The sequence below is a fragment of the Nycticebus coucang genome, chromosome 4 (genome assembly GCF_027406575.1).
Source record: "Nycticebus coucang isolate mNycCou1 chromosome 4, mNycCou1.pri, whole genome shotgun sequence".
In the NCBI taxonomy this organism is placed as follows: Eukaryota; Metazoa; Chordata; class Mammalia; order Primates; family Lorisidae; genus Nycticebus; species Nycticebus coucang.
In genome coordinates, this window is record NC_069783.1 from 73,296,650 (window position 1) to 73,309,625 (window position 12,976).

General features: G+C 51.9%; 3 protein-coding genes across 7 annotated transcripts in view; 1 reads left to right on the forward strand and 2 right to left on the reverse strand.

Annotated features, from left to right (window-relative positions):
• The window catches only part of LOXL3 (lysyl oxidase like 3), a 22,288-nt gene extending 19,869 nt beyond the window's left edge, over positions 1 to 2,419 (reverse strand). For all 4 annotated transcript variants that reach the window (XM_053590010.1, XM_053590008.1, XM_053590009.1 and 1 more), the window contains exons 1-2: positions 2,294 to 2,419; positions 629 to 953 (exon numbers count right to left, since the gene is read on the reverse strand). In XM_053590010.1, coding sequence (XP_053445985.1) covers positions 629 to 941 — 313 coding nt within the window. In that variant the 5' untranslated portion in view covers positions 942 to 953; positions 2,294 to 2,419. The remainder of the gene's footprint in view (positions 1 to 628; positions 954 to 2,293) is intronic.
• The window catches only part of DOK1 (docking protein 1), a 7,706-nt gene extending 1,744 nt beyond the window's left edge, over positions 1 to 5,962 (forward strand). Inside the window, exons 1-6 of one of the 2 annotated variants that reach the window (XM_053590014.1) lie at positions 2,544 to 2,976; positions 3,058 to 3,258; positions 3,602 to 3,901; positions 4,032 to 4,125; positions 4,317 to 4,501; positions 4,736 to 5,962. In XM_053590014.1, the coding sequence (XP_053445989.1) occupies positions 2,899 to 2,976; positions 3,058 to 3,258; positions 3,602 to 3,901; positions 4,032 to 4,125; positions 4,317 to 4,501; positions 4,736 to 5,548 (1,671 nt within the window). In that variant the 5' untranslated portion in view covers positions 2,544 to 2,898 and the 3' untranslated portion in view covers positions 5,549 to 5,962. Of the gene's footprint in view, positions 1 to 2,543; positions 2,977 to 3,057; positions 3,259 to 3,601; positions 3,902 to 4,031; positions 4,126 to 4,316; positions 4,502 to 4,735 lie in introns of those variants that run through there. The other variant, XM_053590015.1, reaches the window with a different exon arrangement.
• A 128-nt stretch (positions 5,963 to 6,090) lies between these two features.
• M1AP (meiosis 1 associated protein) overlaps positions 6,091 to 12,976 on the reverse strand; it is a 119,063-nt gene continuing 112,177 nt past the window's right edge. Inside the window, exons 8-10 of the mRNA XM_053590022.1 lie at positions 12,325 to 12,531; positions 8,666 to 8,806; positions 6,091 to 7,386 (exon numbers count right to left, since the gene is read on the reverse strand). Of these exons, the coding sequence (XP_053445997.1) occupies positions 7,228 to 7,386; positions 8,666 to 8,806; positions 12,325 to 12,531 (507 nt within the window). The 3' untranslated portion in view covers positions 6,091 to 7,227. The remainder of the gene's footprint in view (positions 7,387 to 8,665; positions 8,807 to 12,324; positions 12,532 to 12,976) is intronic.

Consider the following 12,976-nt stretch of genomic DNA (forward strand, 5'->3'; position numbering starts at 1 on the left):
CTACAAATGACACTTTGTTTCAGAGGTGGTCTAACCAGTGGGAATTTGGTGATCAACTGCAGGTTGCACCTGCTTCTGTCCATCAATCCCACTGTTGGCTCACACTGTGTGAGCATCCTTAGGCCTCAAGTAAAATTTGATCTTAAGCCCTTACCACCCAGTTGTACTTGTCAGCTTTAGTTTTGTTCTTAGTCAGTTCTAGCTTGTTAGTTTTAGCTCTGGCCTGTAATCTGATTCCGCCAGCTTCAGTATCTGTGCTCTCTTCTGGTTTTGAAACATCCAGACATTTACCTCTCAGCTTTCCACAAAACCAACTGTACAGGTACTTAAATCACACAGAGCTCACCTGTATCTGGGCTGTCCTTATTCATGGCTTTGTAGATACTTTTGTAGCAGAGAGGAACTTAGACATCAGCTAGCCATTTTGCATACAGGGTAACTGAGGTTCAGAGAAAACGCTGACTAGCCTAAGGTCACACAGCTATGTTGGTTGGTCATCCATGAGTTACTTGACACTGGTTGTTCTTGGAGTCCTGTGTCCCTGTGGCTGTGCTATCCTGGCATTCCTTCTCCCTGCACTTAGGCTATACTTAGGTAATACCTCAGCTATGCCCAGATCACTGCTCACCTGTTCCAGGGCCGTATTTGGCACTGTGGGTCCAGCCTGTGGCCTCTGTAAAGCCCAGCTCCCGGCAGAGGACGTGGGCAGCCTGCAGTGTGAAGTCATCATCGCAGATGGTGCCCCATTCACCAGCTCTCTGTATCTCCACACGGCCCTCGTAGGGCTTCCTGGGGAAGCCAGCCAGCCGGAACCGCAACCCCTGGTTTCCAGCCCTCTTCTCAGGGCCCATGGAAGGGGATGGAGACCCGAAGCACAAGCTGCATAGCAGGCACAGCTGCAGACCCCATGGGCTCCACTGCCAGACACTGACAGGTCGCATGGCAGGGAAGGCCTGGGTGCCCCAGGAAGAAAGTATGTGTGAGAGAAACTGAGATTCAGCAAGGGCCAGAGTTAAAGAGAGAGAGAAGTCAAGAAAGGAAAACAGACACTGAGGCAGACCAGAGACAGAGAGAGACCGGATGCGGGAAAGAGAGCACTTCAGGGACCGAGAGAGACGATGAGAAACACACACTACATAAAGGCAGAGACACGGCGTTAAAGGCCTCCTGAGGGACCCAGATTGGGGTGGGAGGAGATGGCTATGCTCTCCTTCCCTTTTATAAATTATAAAACCCTTACAATTAGTTGTTCTGCCCTGCAATGTACTTCCCTAGTTCTGCCATCATCATCTCCATTACCCTCACTCACCAGAGTCCCAGAAATAAGACAGGGATTAGAGACAGAATGAGTCAGAATGGTCAAGATACAGAGATAGAGACCGAGCAGGAGACACTCAGAGAGGAGAACCCAGACAGACAGGATATGAGAGGAACCAGGATTGTGGGAATGAAAGAGAGAAAACCAAGAGACAAAGGAGAGACAAAGTTGAAGACAGAAGGTGATAAAAGAAAGAAGGAAGCACACAGTAGTGGAGAAGGAAGGAGAGAGACAGGCAAGAGGTGAGGAGGGTAGGGATTGACCAGCCAAGGAACAGATGTGGGAGGGACCCAGATGACCCCATTTAGCCTGACAGAAGACAATGGAACTGTGGAGAGAGGCAGGAAAGGGGCCCCTAGGAGACCCTTGGATCTTAGATCGCCTGAATGGAGTCAAGGCTAGAGTCCTACTCGGCAGGTTCCCAGGCAGAGAGGGTGACACCAAACGATTCACGGAGAACCTGTTGCTGCACACTCTCCCTGGCTCACAGGCTTTCAGATGCCCTGCAGGGTCAAGGGGCCCAGGCAGCCAGGCCTCAAGCTGGGCGGGGGTGGAGTTGAGTTGTCTTGAGCCTCCTGCCAACTCTACCATCTCTGTCACCGGGCAACCAGAGGCCAGGGCTCTATGGGTTCCTCAGCCAAGTCCTGCTACGAATGGGGCCCGAGAACAGCCCCTTCACAGCGAGGGGCCCTCTGAACATGCTTCCCCCAACCCAGACAAATGACCCAACAAGACAGCTTTGTTCTGGGGACATTTTGGCTCGGGGGCCCTCAGCCTTCAGGTTCTCCTGCCCTCCTTTTTTAGAACAACCCGCTCCAGCTCCCACCCCCAGTATCTGCCTCCTCTCTCCACTCTGCTGTGTCTCACTCCCCTCTGACAATAATCAAACTCTCGGTTGGTTGGCTTCCCCTCCTGTTGACTCCATCCCACACCACCCCATTTCCCTGGTCCCTCTCCATCCCCATCTCCCCCTACCTTTGGCTGAGCGGGACCCTAAGGGGTGGGAGAAGAGTCCTGGTGCTGAAGACCAGTCCTAGGACTTCCAAAAAAAAAGTCGTCCGCTAGGGGAGACTGGACCCCCCCTTCTCTCTCCGCTGTCTGTTCGTCCCTCCTACGTCCCCTTGAGCCCTCCCACATTCCGCCTTCTCCCTCCATTCCTCCCCAGGCAGTTCCCTCCTCTCCTTCTCCTGGTCTTCCCCTCCCCCGTGGAGCTGGCCGCTGCCGCGCCGGTCCCCCTCCCCCGACCATCCTGGTCTGCTTCAATGAAGCTTTCTTTTCCCGCGAGTTGGAGGGCCGGGCAGCTGCGGTCAGGCAGCTGAAATGCAAGCGGCCACCGGGCGGCGGCCCCTGTGGCGGCGGGAAGACTTCCAGCCCCCAGCCCTTCTTTCTCGCCCCCTCCTTGGCCTAGAGTAAACAGCCCAACTCCGGCGGGGCTGGGGGCGGGTCGGGCCTGGGGAACTGAAGCCCTTGAAGGCCTACTTGGCCTCTCCGCTGCCCCCATGTGCTATGCTGGTACTTTCGGGGTGCTGGTACTTTCGGGATGATGTCACGGCCTTTCACTCTGATGTCACTTTGGGCATATGACATCACACGCAGTTCCCATGCCCAAGCCCCAGGACCCTCTGGCTGAAACTGAAAACCTCCCTGTGGCGCAACTTGTGCGTTCCCAGAGTTGTGGGTAGGGATCTGGAGGTGGTGCACCTTCCAGCTTATCTGGTAACCTTTATCCTTTCTTGCAGCTCTCCCTTGCCCTACCTCACCGGGTTGCGGCCGGCGGGCGCCAGGGGGCGGGACAGAAATGCCTCGGGCGGGCTAGGCCCCGCCCCAGCCCCGCCTCTCGCCCTCCGGGCCAGGAAGCGCGGAAGGAACCTCCGGGGGCCATGGACGGAGCTGTGATGGAAGGGCCGCTCTTTTTGCAGAGTCAGCGCTTCGGGACCAAGGTAGTGGGGGGTAGGGGATGCTGAACCCCATTTGGGCTCGTAGTAGGTGAAAGGGCCCAGAAATAGGAAGGGGGTCCGGTAGCAGGTTGGAGCGAGGCGCCGGGAGTTGGAGAGCCCCTTGATCTTTCCGTGAAGTTGCTTTGCTTACTCCCGAGAAGCGCCTGCAGTCTCGGGGTATACCCTCCCTGGTCCTGGGAAGACGGAGAAGCATCATCCTTGGCAAACTTTCCTCCCCGTCGGAAAACCCCAGATATCAAATCGGCCTGCGCCACTTCTCCTTCCCCGTCGGGGCCCGGGCCGCCGGTGCATGCCCGCTCCCTCTCCAGTGTCTCTCTTTCCCCAGAAGTGGAGGAAGACCTGGGCTGTACTCTACCCGGCCAGTCCCCACGGCGTGGCGCGGCTGGAGTTCTTTGACCATAAGGGGTCAAGTTCTGGAGGTGGTAGAGGGGGCTCGCGCCGCCTGGACTGCAAGGTGATTCGTTTGGCCGAATGTGTGAGCGTGGCCCCCGTGGCGGTGGAGAGCCCTCCAGAGCCTGGTGCCACTGCCTTTCGCCTGGATACTGCGCAGCGCTCACACCTGCTGGCGGCCGACGCTCAGTCCAGCGTTGCCTGGGTGCAGACTCTGTGCCGAAACGCCTTTCCGGTGAGGGGCAGGGGCAGGGGCTGCCGCGCAGTGGGTGGGGTTACAAAGGCGAAGAACCCGGCTGTCTCAGACCCCTCCCGCCCACGTTGAGGGAATTATAGAGTTCTCAGATGCTCTCTTTTTACTACAGAAAGGCAACTGGGCTCCTGCGCCTGCCGAAAACCCACCTAAGCTTTCTGCCCTGGAGATGCTGGAGAACTCCTTGTACAGCCCCACTTGGGAAGGTAGATGCCTGAGAAGCCCGGGCAGGTGATGGAGTGGGAAGGAGGAGTATCCTTGGGAAGCGGGTGGATACCAAGTAGAAAGCCCTAGAAAACTGGCTTCCAAGGTGGTGCTTGGACACTCTGCTTCGGAAACTTCCTAGTCCCCTCTCCTTCCCCAGTCAGTTGTCCATCTAATTGTGTATTCCTTCCAGGATCCCAATTCTGGGTAACTGTGCAGAGGACGGAGGCCGCTGAGCGCTGTGGCCTGCATGGCTCCTATGTACTGAGGGTAGAGGCAGAGAGACTGACTCTCCTAACTGTGGGGTCTCAGAGTCAGATACTGGAACCACTCCTGTCCTGGCCCTACACTCTGTTGCGTCGCTATGGCCGGGATAAGGTTAGGAGGCTGTCAGGGAGGGCTTGCAGGGTTGGGTAGCTGTGGTCGGGTTAGGGCAGAGCAGTGTGGGCAAACTCTGACCTTTGGATCCCCCTTCCTTCCGTACCTATCTCTGTCACTCAACTTCCACCCCCAGGCCTTCTCTTCATTGTAGATACCCTCACTAGTTCAGGCCCTGTGACTCACTTTCTGTGTTGGCTCCTGGTAATGTGTTTCTGTTCACCCTCTCTTCAGGTCATGTTCTCTTTTGAGGCTGGCCGCCGCTGCCCCTCGGGTCCTGGAACCTTCACCTTCCAGACAACACAGGGAAACGACATCTTCCAGGCAGTTGAGACTGCCATCAACCGGCAGAAGGTCCAGGGGAAAGCAGGACAGGGGCACGATGTTCTCAGAGCTGAAGCCCATGAAGGAGAGGAGGCAGAAGGGAAGTTGGCTTCCCCTCCTGTCCCCCAGGAGCTCCTGGGCAACCCCCCAGCCCTGTATGCTGAGCCCTTAGACTCCCTGCGCATTGCTCCAGGCCCTACCCAGGACTCTCTATACTCAGACCCCTTGGACAGCACCCCTGCTCAAGCAGGGGAGGGGGTACAGTTGAAGAAACCTCTCTATTGGGACTTGTATGAGCATGTGCAGCAGCAGTTGCTAAAGGCCAACCTGACAGACCCCAAAGAGGACCCCATCTATGATGAACCTGAGGGCCTGGCTGCAGCCCCTCCCCGGAACCTTTATGATCTACCTCAGGAACCCAGGGATGCATGGTGGTGCCAGGCTCGGGTGAAGGAGGAGGGTTATGAGCTCCCCTATAATCCTGCCACTGACGACTATGCTGTGCCACCCTCTCGGAGCACAAAGCCCCTCCCAGCTCCCAAGCCCCAGGGTTTGGCCTTCCCTGACCCTGGTACAGCAACTGGCAGAGGCAGTAAGGGGCACAGCTCAGATGCTATCCTATACAGCAAGGTCCAGAAGAGTGGGGCCTCAGGAAGCTGGGACTGTGGGCTCTCTAAAGTAGGGACTGACAGGGCTGGGGTCAAGTCAGAGGGCTCCACCTGAGAAGTAAGGCAGAGCTAGGGTTGCAGATAGGAGGACCACAGAGGTGGCTCCTGGGATCAAAGAAACCAGTGGGAACCAGAGGGTGGGAGGGGTCCATGTGACCAGAGGGATCAGGGGAGTCAAGGGAAGGACAGGCAATCCCAGGAAGTCCTAGGAAGTGGAAGAGATGGCAGGGCTAAGGGATTGGTTCTAGGGAGGGCAGCACCCCAAACCTATTTCTTCCCTACATTCCAAAGAAAAGGACAGCTGCTAGATCATGTCTATGGAAAGGGTAATTGGTCAGAGGAGGGACAGTTTGAGGGGCCTATTTGGAAGCTCTAGGGAGATGCTGGACTGCTTAGATCCTTCTTGCATTGTTCTTTGACAGAGATATATTTAAAAATTTTTCTCATTAAAACCATCTTGGGTTTAAGAGGTCTATGTGTGTGAATAGACAAAGAGAGGACACAGTGGCAGAGTGGATGTAGAGGGGAACAAGGGATGTGTTGGGAGCCACAGAAAGGGGAAAGGGACCCAAGGAGGGGAGCTGAGCATATGGTGGTTCAGAGCCTGAGTGGTAGCTAGCTGTGTGACCCTTAATGAGTTGTATAACATCTGCAGCCCTAAAATAGAAAAACTAATAATGGGCTCTACCTCACATGAGATATGAAATGAGATACATTTCTCAGGTACTTAGTGTAATTTGAAGCACAGAGTAAGCATTTTTTTTTTTTTTTTGACAGAGACTCAAGCTGTAGCCCCGGGTAGAGTATGGTGGCATCATAGCTCACAGCAACCTCCAACTCCTGGGTTCAAGCGATTCTCCTGCCTCTGCCCCCTAAGTAGCTGGGACTACAGGCACCCGCCACAATGCCCAGCTATTTTTTGGTTGTAGTTGTCGTTGTTTGGTGCCCGGGCTGGATTTGAACCTGCCAGCTCACGTGCATGTGGTTGGCTGCTTAAGCCACAGGTGCCCAGCCCAGAGTAAGCATTTTAAAGTGGTAGTACTGTTTTGTGAATGGAGAAACAGGAAAGTGGGCATGTGTGGGGAGAGGGGAATAGGAAAGGAGTAGGTCTTTTTCACACCATCTTTTTCCCTGTTCTCAGCTGTGACAGTCCCTATCCCCCAACACAAACACTTTGCATGTAGGTACCAATTACCAAGCACTTTCTGTCTGGAGGCTGAAGGGAACTGTGGTATGACTGGTGTTCTGGGAAGGGCACGAACTCTGGCATGAGGCTCCAATCAATCCTACTTGCTTTTCATGAGCTCTGAAAACCTCATGCTTGTTTCTGAGACCCACTTTCCCAAGGGTGACCTGACCTCATCCACCTGCTTACATAGAGCTACAAGAAGAAATTCTGTCTCAGGATTAGGATGGGGACAATAGCAACAACAAAAAAGAAATTCTGGGCATAGGAATGCTCTTAACAATGATGGAGGCTTATTGGGTGTTTAATCTTCATCTTTGTTAACATCTTTGTTAATGATCCAAAAGAAAATCAAAGTCCCTGCTGGAAAAGGGACAGTTGTGCCACTTCTGGCCTGAGGAGTGGGGCCCAGGCAACACCCAGAACAGACTAGGGAAAGGCTCTGTTTTCCAGGCACTCTGAGTACAGTGTCTGACCACAAATAGCCACTGTGTGAGTCTTAGCATAGATATGATTAAACAGTGTAGCTGGGCTCCGGTGCTGGTGACTTAGGGCCCTGAGTGATACTCCCCCTGCTCAGAAGGCAGGAAGAAGTCTTCTGAGAAAGCTTTGCTGGCTGCTGGCATCTTCGGGGCTCTTCCTGGGGCAGAAGTCATAGGCAGGGGGGCCACTGTGGCTCGAACTCGATTGGTCTGCAGCTGCCCACCCTGCAAAGAGAGCAACCAGAACTTTTTCTGAAGTCCAGAATTCTTGAGCTCCTAATCCTGGCCTCTACTGGGCTTCTTGATCTAACTTCTTCATAATCTCATCCAAGTGACAGCCTCAAGGCTCAGGGTGGTGATCATGAAGTCCCCTGGGCTCCAGCCTCTATAGAGCATGTCTCCTTGCCAGCGTTCCTCCTCTGTCTGTTTGCCTATCAGCTAACTTTTGGTGGGCTCTGCTCCCTCTTCTAGATTGACTTGTTTGGAAGAATGTTTGGAAACATTCTCCTGTAATTTTAGCTAAGACAAAATAAGAGTTTTTCTTTTCTTTTCTTTCTTTTTTTTTTTGAGACAAAGCCTCAAGCTGTCGCCCTGGGTAGAGTGCTGTGGCATCACGGCTCACAGCAATCTCCAACTCCTGGGCTTAAGCAATTCTCTTGCCTGAGCCTCCCAAGTAGCAGGGACCACAGGCACCCGCCACAACGCCCGGCTTTTTTTTTGGTTGCAGCCGTCCTTGTTGTTTGGTGGGCCCAGGCTGGATTCGAACCCGCCAGCTCAGGTGTATGTGGCTGGTGCCTTAGCCACTTGAGCCACAGGCACTGAGCCAAAATAAGAGTTTTTCTAAAAGCTCTGTTACTGAGAAACTAGGAAAAAGATAAGGGCAAAAAGGAAGCTCAAATATTATAGAATATGGATCTCATAAAAATACTTCTCCATCCTCAATTACTCTTCCCTTTTCCACCTTTGCACTGGAGCCCTGTCTCCAAACTACCAACTTGGTTAGCCTCTCTTTCCTCATCTGTAAAATTAGCATGATACTTACATTGCAAGGATGCTGTGTGGATTAAATGAGAAAAATACAAGTGAAAGTGCTTATCATATAATCTGACAAATGACTGGTGCTGTAATATTAATTTCCTTTCCCTTGGGCATTTCTTTTCCCACCTTCCCTTTAGCTTTTTCTTTCAAGGACTGAATTGTGGTTGCAGTTTTGTGTAGCCAGTTTGCTCAGTTAGACAATGGTCTGTTAAGTGACTAATGAGTTATCATAAACATGACAATTAAAACACCTAAACATTATCTTATGTAGATATTCAAGAGGAGCATCCTCTCTGCCCAGTCAGGGTTCTGATTCCCTTTGTCTGATTCTTCCTCCTAGTTAGTTTGGTTCTCCCCTCACCTTGGTTCCCCCTTTGTTGGGGCGGTGTTGGGGATAAGGGAGAAGGGTTGTCCTAGACTCTGGGCTGAAGGGGCAGAAGGAAGGGCAAGAAGGAGGGAGCTGTACCTTTCTCTGGGCTCTGTTCTCCCAGCTTGGGTGGAGCCGCTGCTGAGGCTTGACAAAGGTGCTACTCAGATATGAATACAGGTGGCTCCAAACCTGCAAGGGGTTGTAGGTGGGCTCCAGCTCCAGGCTGTCTAGCAGGCTCTGAGGGAAAGAGAGGAGGGGCCTCACCCAGGGAACTAGAGGTCATTGAGCATAAGGTGCCAGGCAGAGATCTGGAGGCTGGAAGGGAATGACACCCTTGGGCTGACAGGAAGGTTGTGAAATAGTTGCTGTCCCACTGGGTGTTCTGGCCCAAGGTCCCAGTGCTTGGGAGGTGTTGGGCAAGGGCGGGAGAAGTAGGAGCAACTCCACATGATGAGGGGTGTTTCCAGAGGGGCTGAGGCACTGGGAATGTGACAGGGGTTCCAGTATGAGTGCTCATGGTGTCTGAGGGTTGCACGCTGGCTGGGTGGACAGCACTCACAGTTTACAGGGTGAGTACACAGCCTGTGAGGTGAGGTGAGCTGAATGTAAAGAGAGAGACAGGAGCACAGCATTCCTGAGCAGTCAGGTTTTCCCGGCCACAATATCCTGTGCCAGGAACCACTGGCCTCAAAGTGAGACGCTGAGCGAGCCATGGCCACTCGTGCCCACCTCCACTGCGGGTGTCCCTGCAGCTGCCAAGCCGACAGAGTACAATCCCAGGCCTTGTCCTTTCTGCACGTTAAGTCAGTGAGCCAGCAGCATCGTGGTTCCAGTTCTCCCTGTGCAGAGCCACCCTTCCCACCCTCAGCCTGGACAGAGTAGCAGAGGAAATAGAGAATCCAGATCCAAATAATGGGGGAGGACCTTCAGAGCTGCTGGAGGAGGAGGAGGAGGAGAAAATGGCTTTCAGAGCTGTTTGCTTTTTTCCTTCTTCCTATTTTGGGAGCCTACATTGCCTGCCTTTTCTACTTCTCAAAAAACAGATGCACACACACATATAGTGCAGAGGAATAGGCCCATTAAAAACATACCATCACACAGATGTGCACAGGTGTATCTACACACAGTGCCACCAAGCTAGAGACTCAAGCACATACATACCCAGGGACACAAAAATTAACAAATACACAACACAAAAGCCATACAAAGATTCCTATTTCTTTGCCATCACCTTTTACTCCATCCTCCTTACTTCTTTTTTCCTTCTGCCTTCCACTGTGTCTTCTCCTTTCCCTTCTCTTCTTTTTCTTTTTTCTTTCTTTCTCTCTGTCTCTCTCTTTTTTTTTTAAGATAATAGACTTCTGGGCAGCGCCTATGGCTCAAAGGAGTAGGGCGCTGGCCCCATATGCCGGAGGTGGTGGGTTCAAACCCAGCCCCGGCCAAAAAAAAACAACTGAAAATAAATAAAATTAAATAAAATTAAAAAAAAAAAAAGATAATAGACTTCTATTTTTTGTTTTGTTTTTGTGCAGTTTTTGGCTGGGGCTGGGTTTGAATCCACCACCTCCAGCATATGGGGCCGGCGCCCTATTCCTTTGAGCCACAGGCGCCACCCTCTTTCTTCCCCTCCCCTCCCCTCTCCTCACCTCTCTTTCTTATTGAGACTGAGTTTCTCTTTGTTGCCCTCAGTAGAGTGCCATGGTTGCTCACAACAACCTCAAACTCTTGGGCTCAGGTGATTCTCCTGCCTCAGCCTTCCAAATAACTGTGACTACAGGCTCCTGCCACAATGCCCAGCTATTTTTAGAGATGGGGTCTTGCTCTGGCACTGGTCTTGATCTGTGAGCTCAAGCAATCCACTTGCTTTAGTCTCCCAGAGTGTTAGGATAACAGGCATGAGCCACTGCACCTGGCTTTTTTTTCCTGAGAGGCATCACAGCTCACAGTAACCTCAAACTCCTGAGCTCAAGCGATCCTCTTGCCTCAGCCTCCTGAGCAGCTGGGACTACAGGCACCCGCCACAATGCCCAGCTATTTTTAGAGACAGGGTCTTGCTCTTGCTCAGGCTGTTCTCGAATTCTTGAGCTCCAGCAATCCACCTGCCTTGGCCTCCCAGAGTGCTAGGATTATAGGTATGAGCTACCATGACCTGGTTCCTTCTCTGCTTTTCTAACCTCAGAGTCTCCTCTCCAGAGTAGAAGTGGGGATGAAGGTAGGGGCAGGAGAGCCAGCCAGTGCAAGACAAAACCTGACTAAACCAAAGGAGAATTAGTGTGCTGGAAGTGCCTGTACTGCAGCTTCCTTCCCTGCCTCCACCCACCCTTGCCTGCCATCAAGCTTCCCTTCTGTGTCACTTTCCCTTTCTCCTTTGCAGCTAGCTGTAACCTGATTTCAGGGGTGGGTATACCTGTGTGTGTCTTATGGTTCCACAAGGCTCTAATTCCAGTCATTCATTTATACCAATGACTACCCCCCTTTAAAAATTTTTTTTTGGTTTTGGCCAGACATGGTGGTCTATGCCTGTAATCCTAGAACTCTGGGAGGCTGAGGTGGGTGGATCCCTCGAGCTCTGGAGTTAGAGGCCAGTCTGAGCAAGATTGAGACCCTGTATCTACTAAAAATAGCACAATTAGCTGGGTGCTGCGGGTGTGCCTTATAGTTCCAGCTACTCTGGAGGCTGTGGCAGGATGATCACTTGAACCCAGAGGTTTGAGGTTGCTGTGAGCTAGGCTGACTCCATGACACTCTAGTCTGGGCCACAGAGTGAGACTCTGTCTCAAAAAAATGTTTTTTTTTGGGTGGTGCCTGTGGCTCAAGGAGTAGGGCGCTGGCCCCATATACCAGAGGTGGTGAGTTCAAACCCGGTCCTGGCCAAAAACTGGAAAAAAAAAAAAAAAAGTTTTTTTTGGCTGGGTGTGGTGGCTCATCCCTGTAATCTTAGCACTCTGGGAGGCAAAGGTGGGTAGATTGCCTGAGCTCACAGGTTTGAGACCAGCCTGAGTCTGAGTGAGACCTTGTTTCTAAACATAGCTGGGCATTGTGGTGGGCACCTGTAGTCCCAGCTATTTGGGAGACTGAGGCAAGAGGATCACTTGAGCCCAAGAGTTTGAGGTTGCTGTGAGTTATGATACTACAGCACTCTACCAAGGGTGACATAGTGAGACTCTGTCTCAAAAAAGAAATAGGTTTTTTTTTGTATTTTAGAGATAGGGTCTTGCTCTGTGGCCCAGGCTGGAGAGCAGTGGTACAGATCATGCTCACTGTAACCTCGACCACCTGAGTTAAATGGATCCTTCTGCCTCAGTCTCCAGAAGTAGCTGGGAGTAGCTAGGACTACAGTTGAGTGCCACCATACCCAGCTATTTTTTTTTTTTTTTTTGTAGAGAGAGGGTCTTGCTCTGTTGTTCAGGCTTGTCTTAAACTCCCAGCCTTGAGCAATCCCAAAGTACTAACATTATGGTGTGAGCTATAGCACCCGGCCTCAATGACCATTTTCCCCTCCAATTCTCTCTTCTCAAACCTCATTTCCCTTAAGCCAGTCTCATTTCTACTTCATTCCTTACCTAGCTGCCTTACCCTAAGCTTTTACTTCCTTCCTCCAGCCTCATGTCCTCCCCTTGCTTGCCTCTTTTGCTCTTTTACCCTACCCCTCCTCTGCTGCCCCATCCATGCTTACTCCTCTCCTTCACCCCTTTCTTGAATTCCATTCTCTTCTCTCCCCACCGTCTGTCCCATGACTTCTGGGGTCCACTTGCCTCCACAGTCTTGAGGCTGTCATCAGGTGGGTCCTCGGTTAGCAGTGGGAAAGCACTGGGCAGTATCAGTTCCCGTGTAGCCACTGCCTTCACCAGCAGTGTGAGGGAGCAGGACGGCATGATCACATAGAAGGTGCTGGCGGGGGTTCTCTGGCTGGATCCTGGGCTCAGGGGCTCCCCTTTGGCCAAAAGCAACCATTCTCTTTTCTGAAACAAAGATATGCACAAATACTGGTTCATCTTCAGTCTTTGGCACATTTTGAGTATCAATCCCAAATGGGGCTTCTCTCTGCATTCTTCTGGACGTGTTGGGGAGGGCTGAACCATTTCACTTTGGTCCTGGGAGGGAGGGACTGCCTGCCTGAATCACTGATACCACAAAGTACGAATCTTCCTCCCAGTTGGGGATATGCTCAAGAGAGTACACAAAAGGGTTAATGATGGACAAACAAGTAAACACATTAACTGCCACACTATAAAAATTTCTTTTTTCCTTGGGGCCACTAGAAAATTAATTTTTTCCTTGGGGCCACATGTGATATTAGGTCTAGATAGGTTAGGAGAGGTGTGAATTACATGTTTTAGGAAGCCTGGGTTCAAAATTAGCACAAGTCAAATACAACTCACAGGGCAGTTACTATGTTAAGAAATG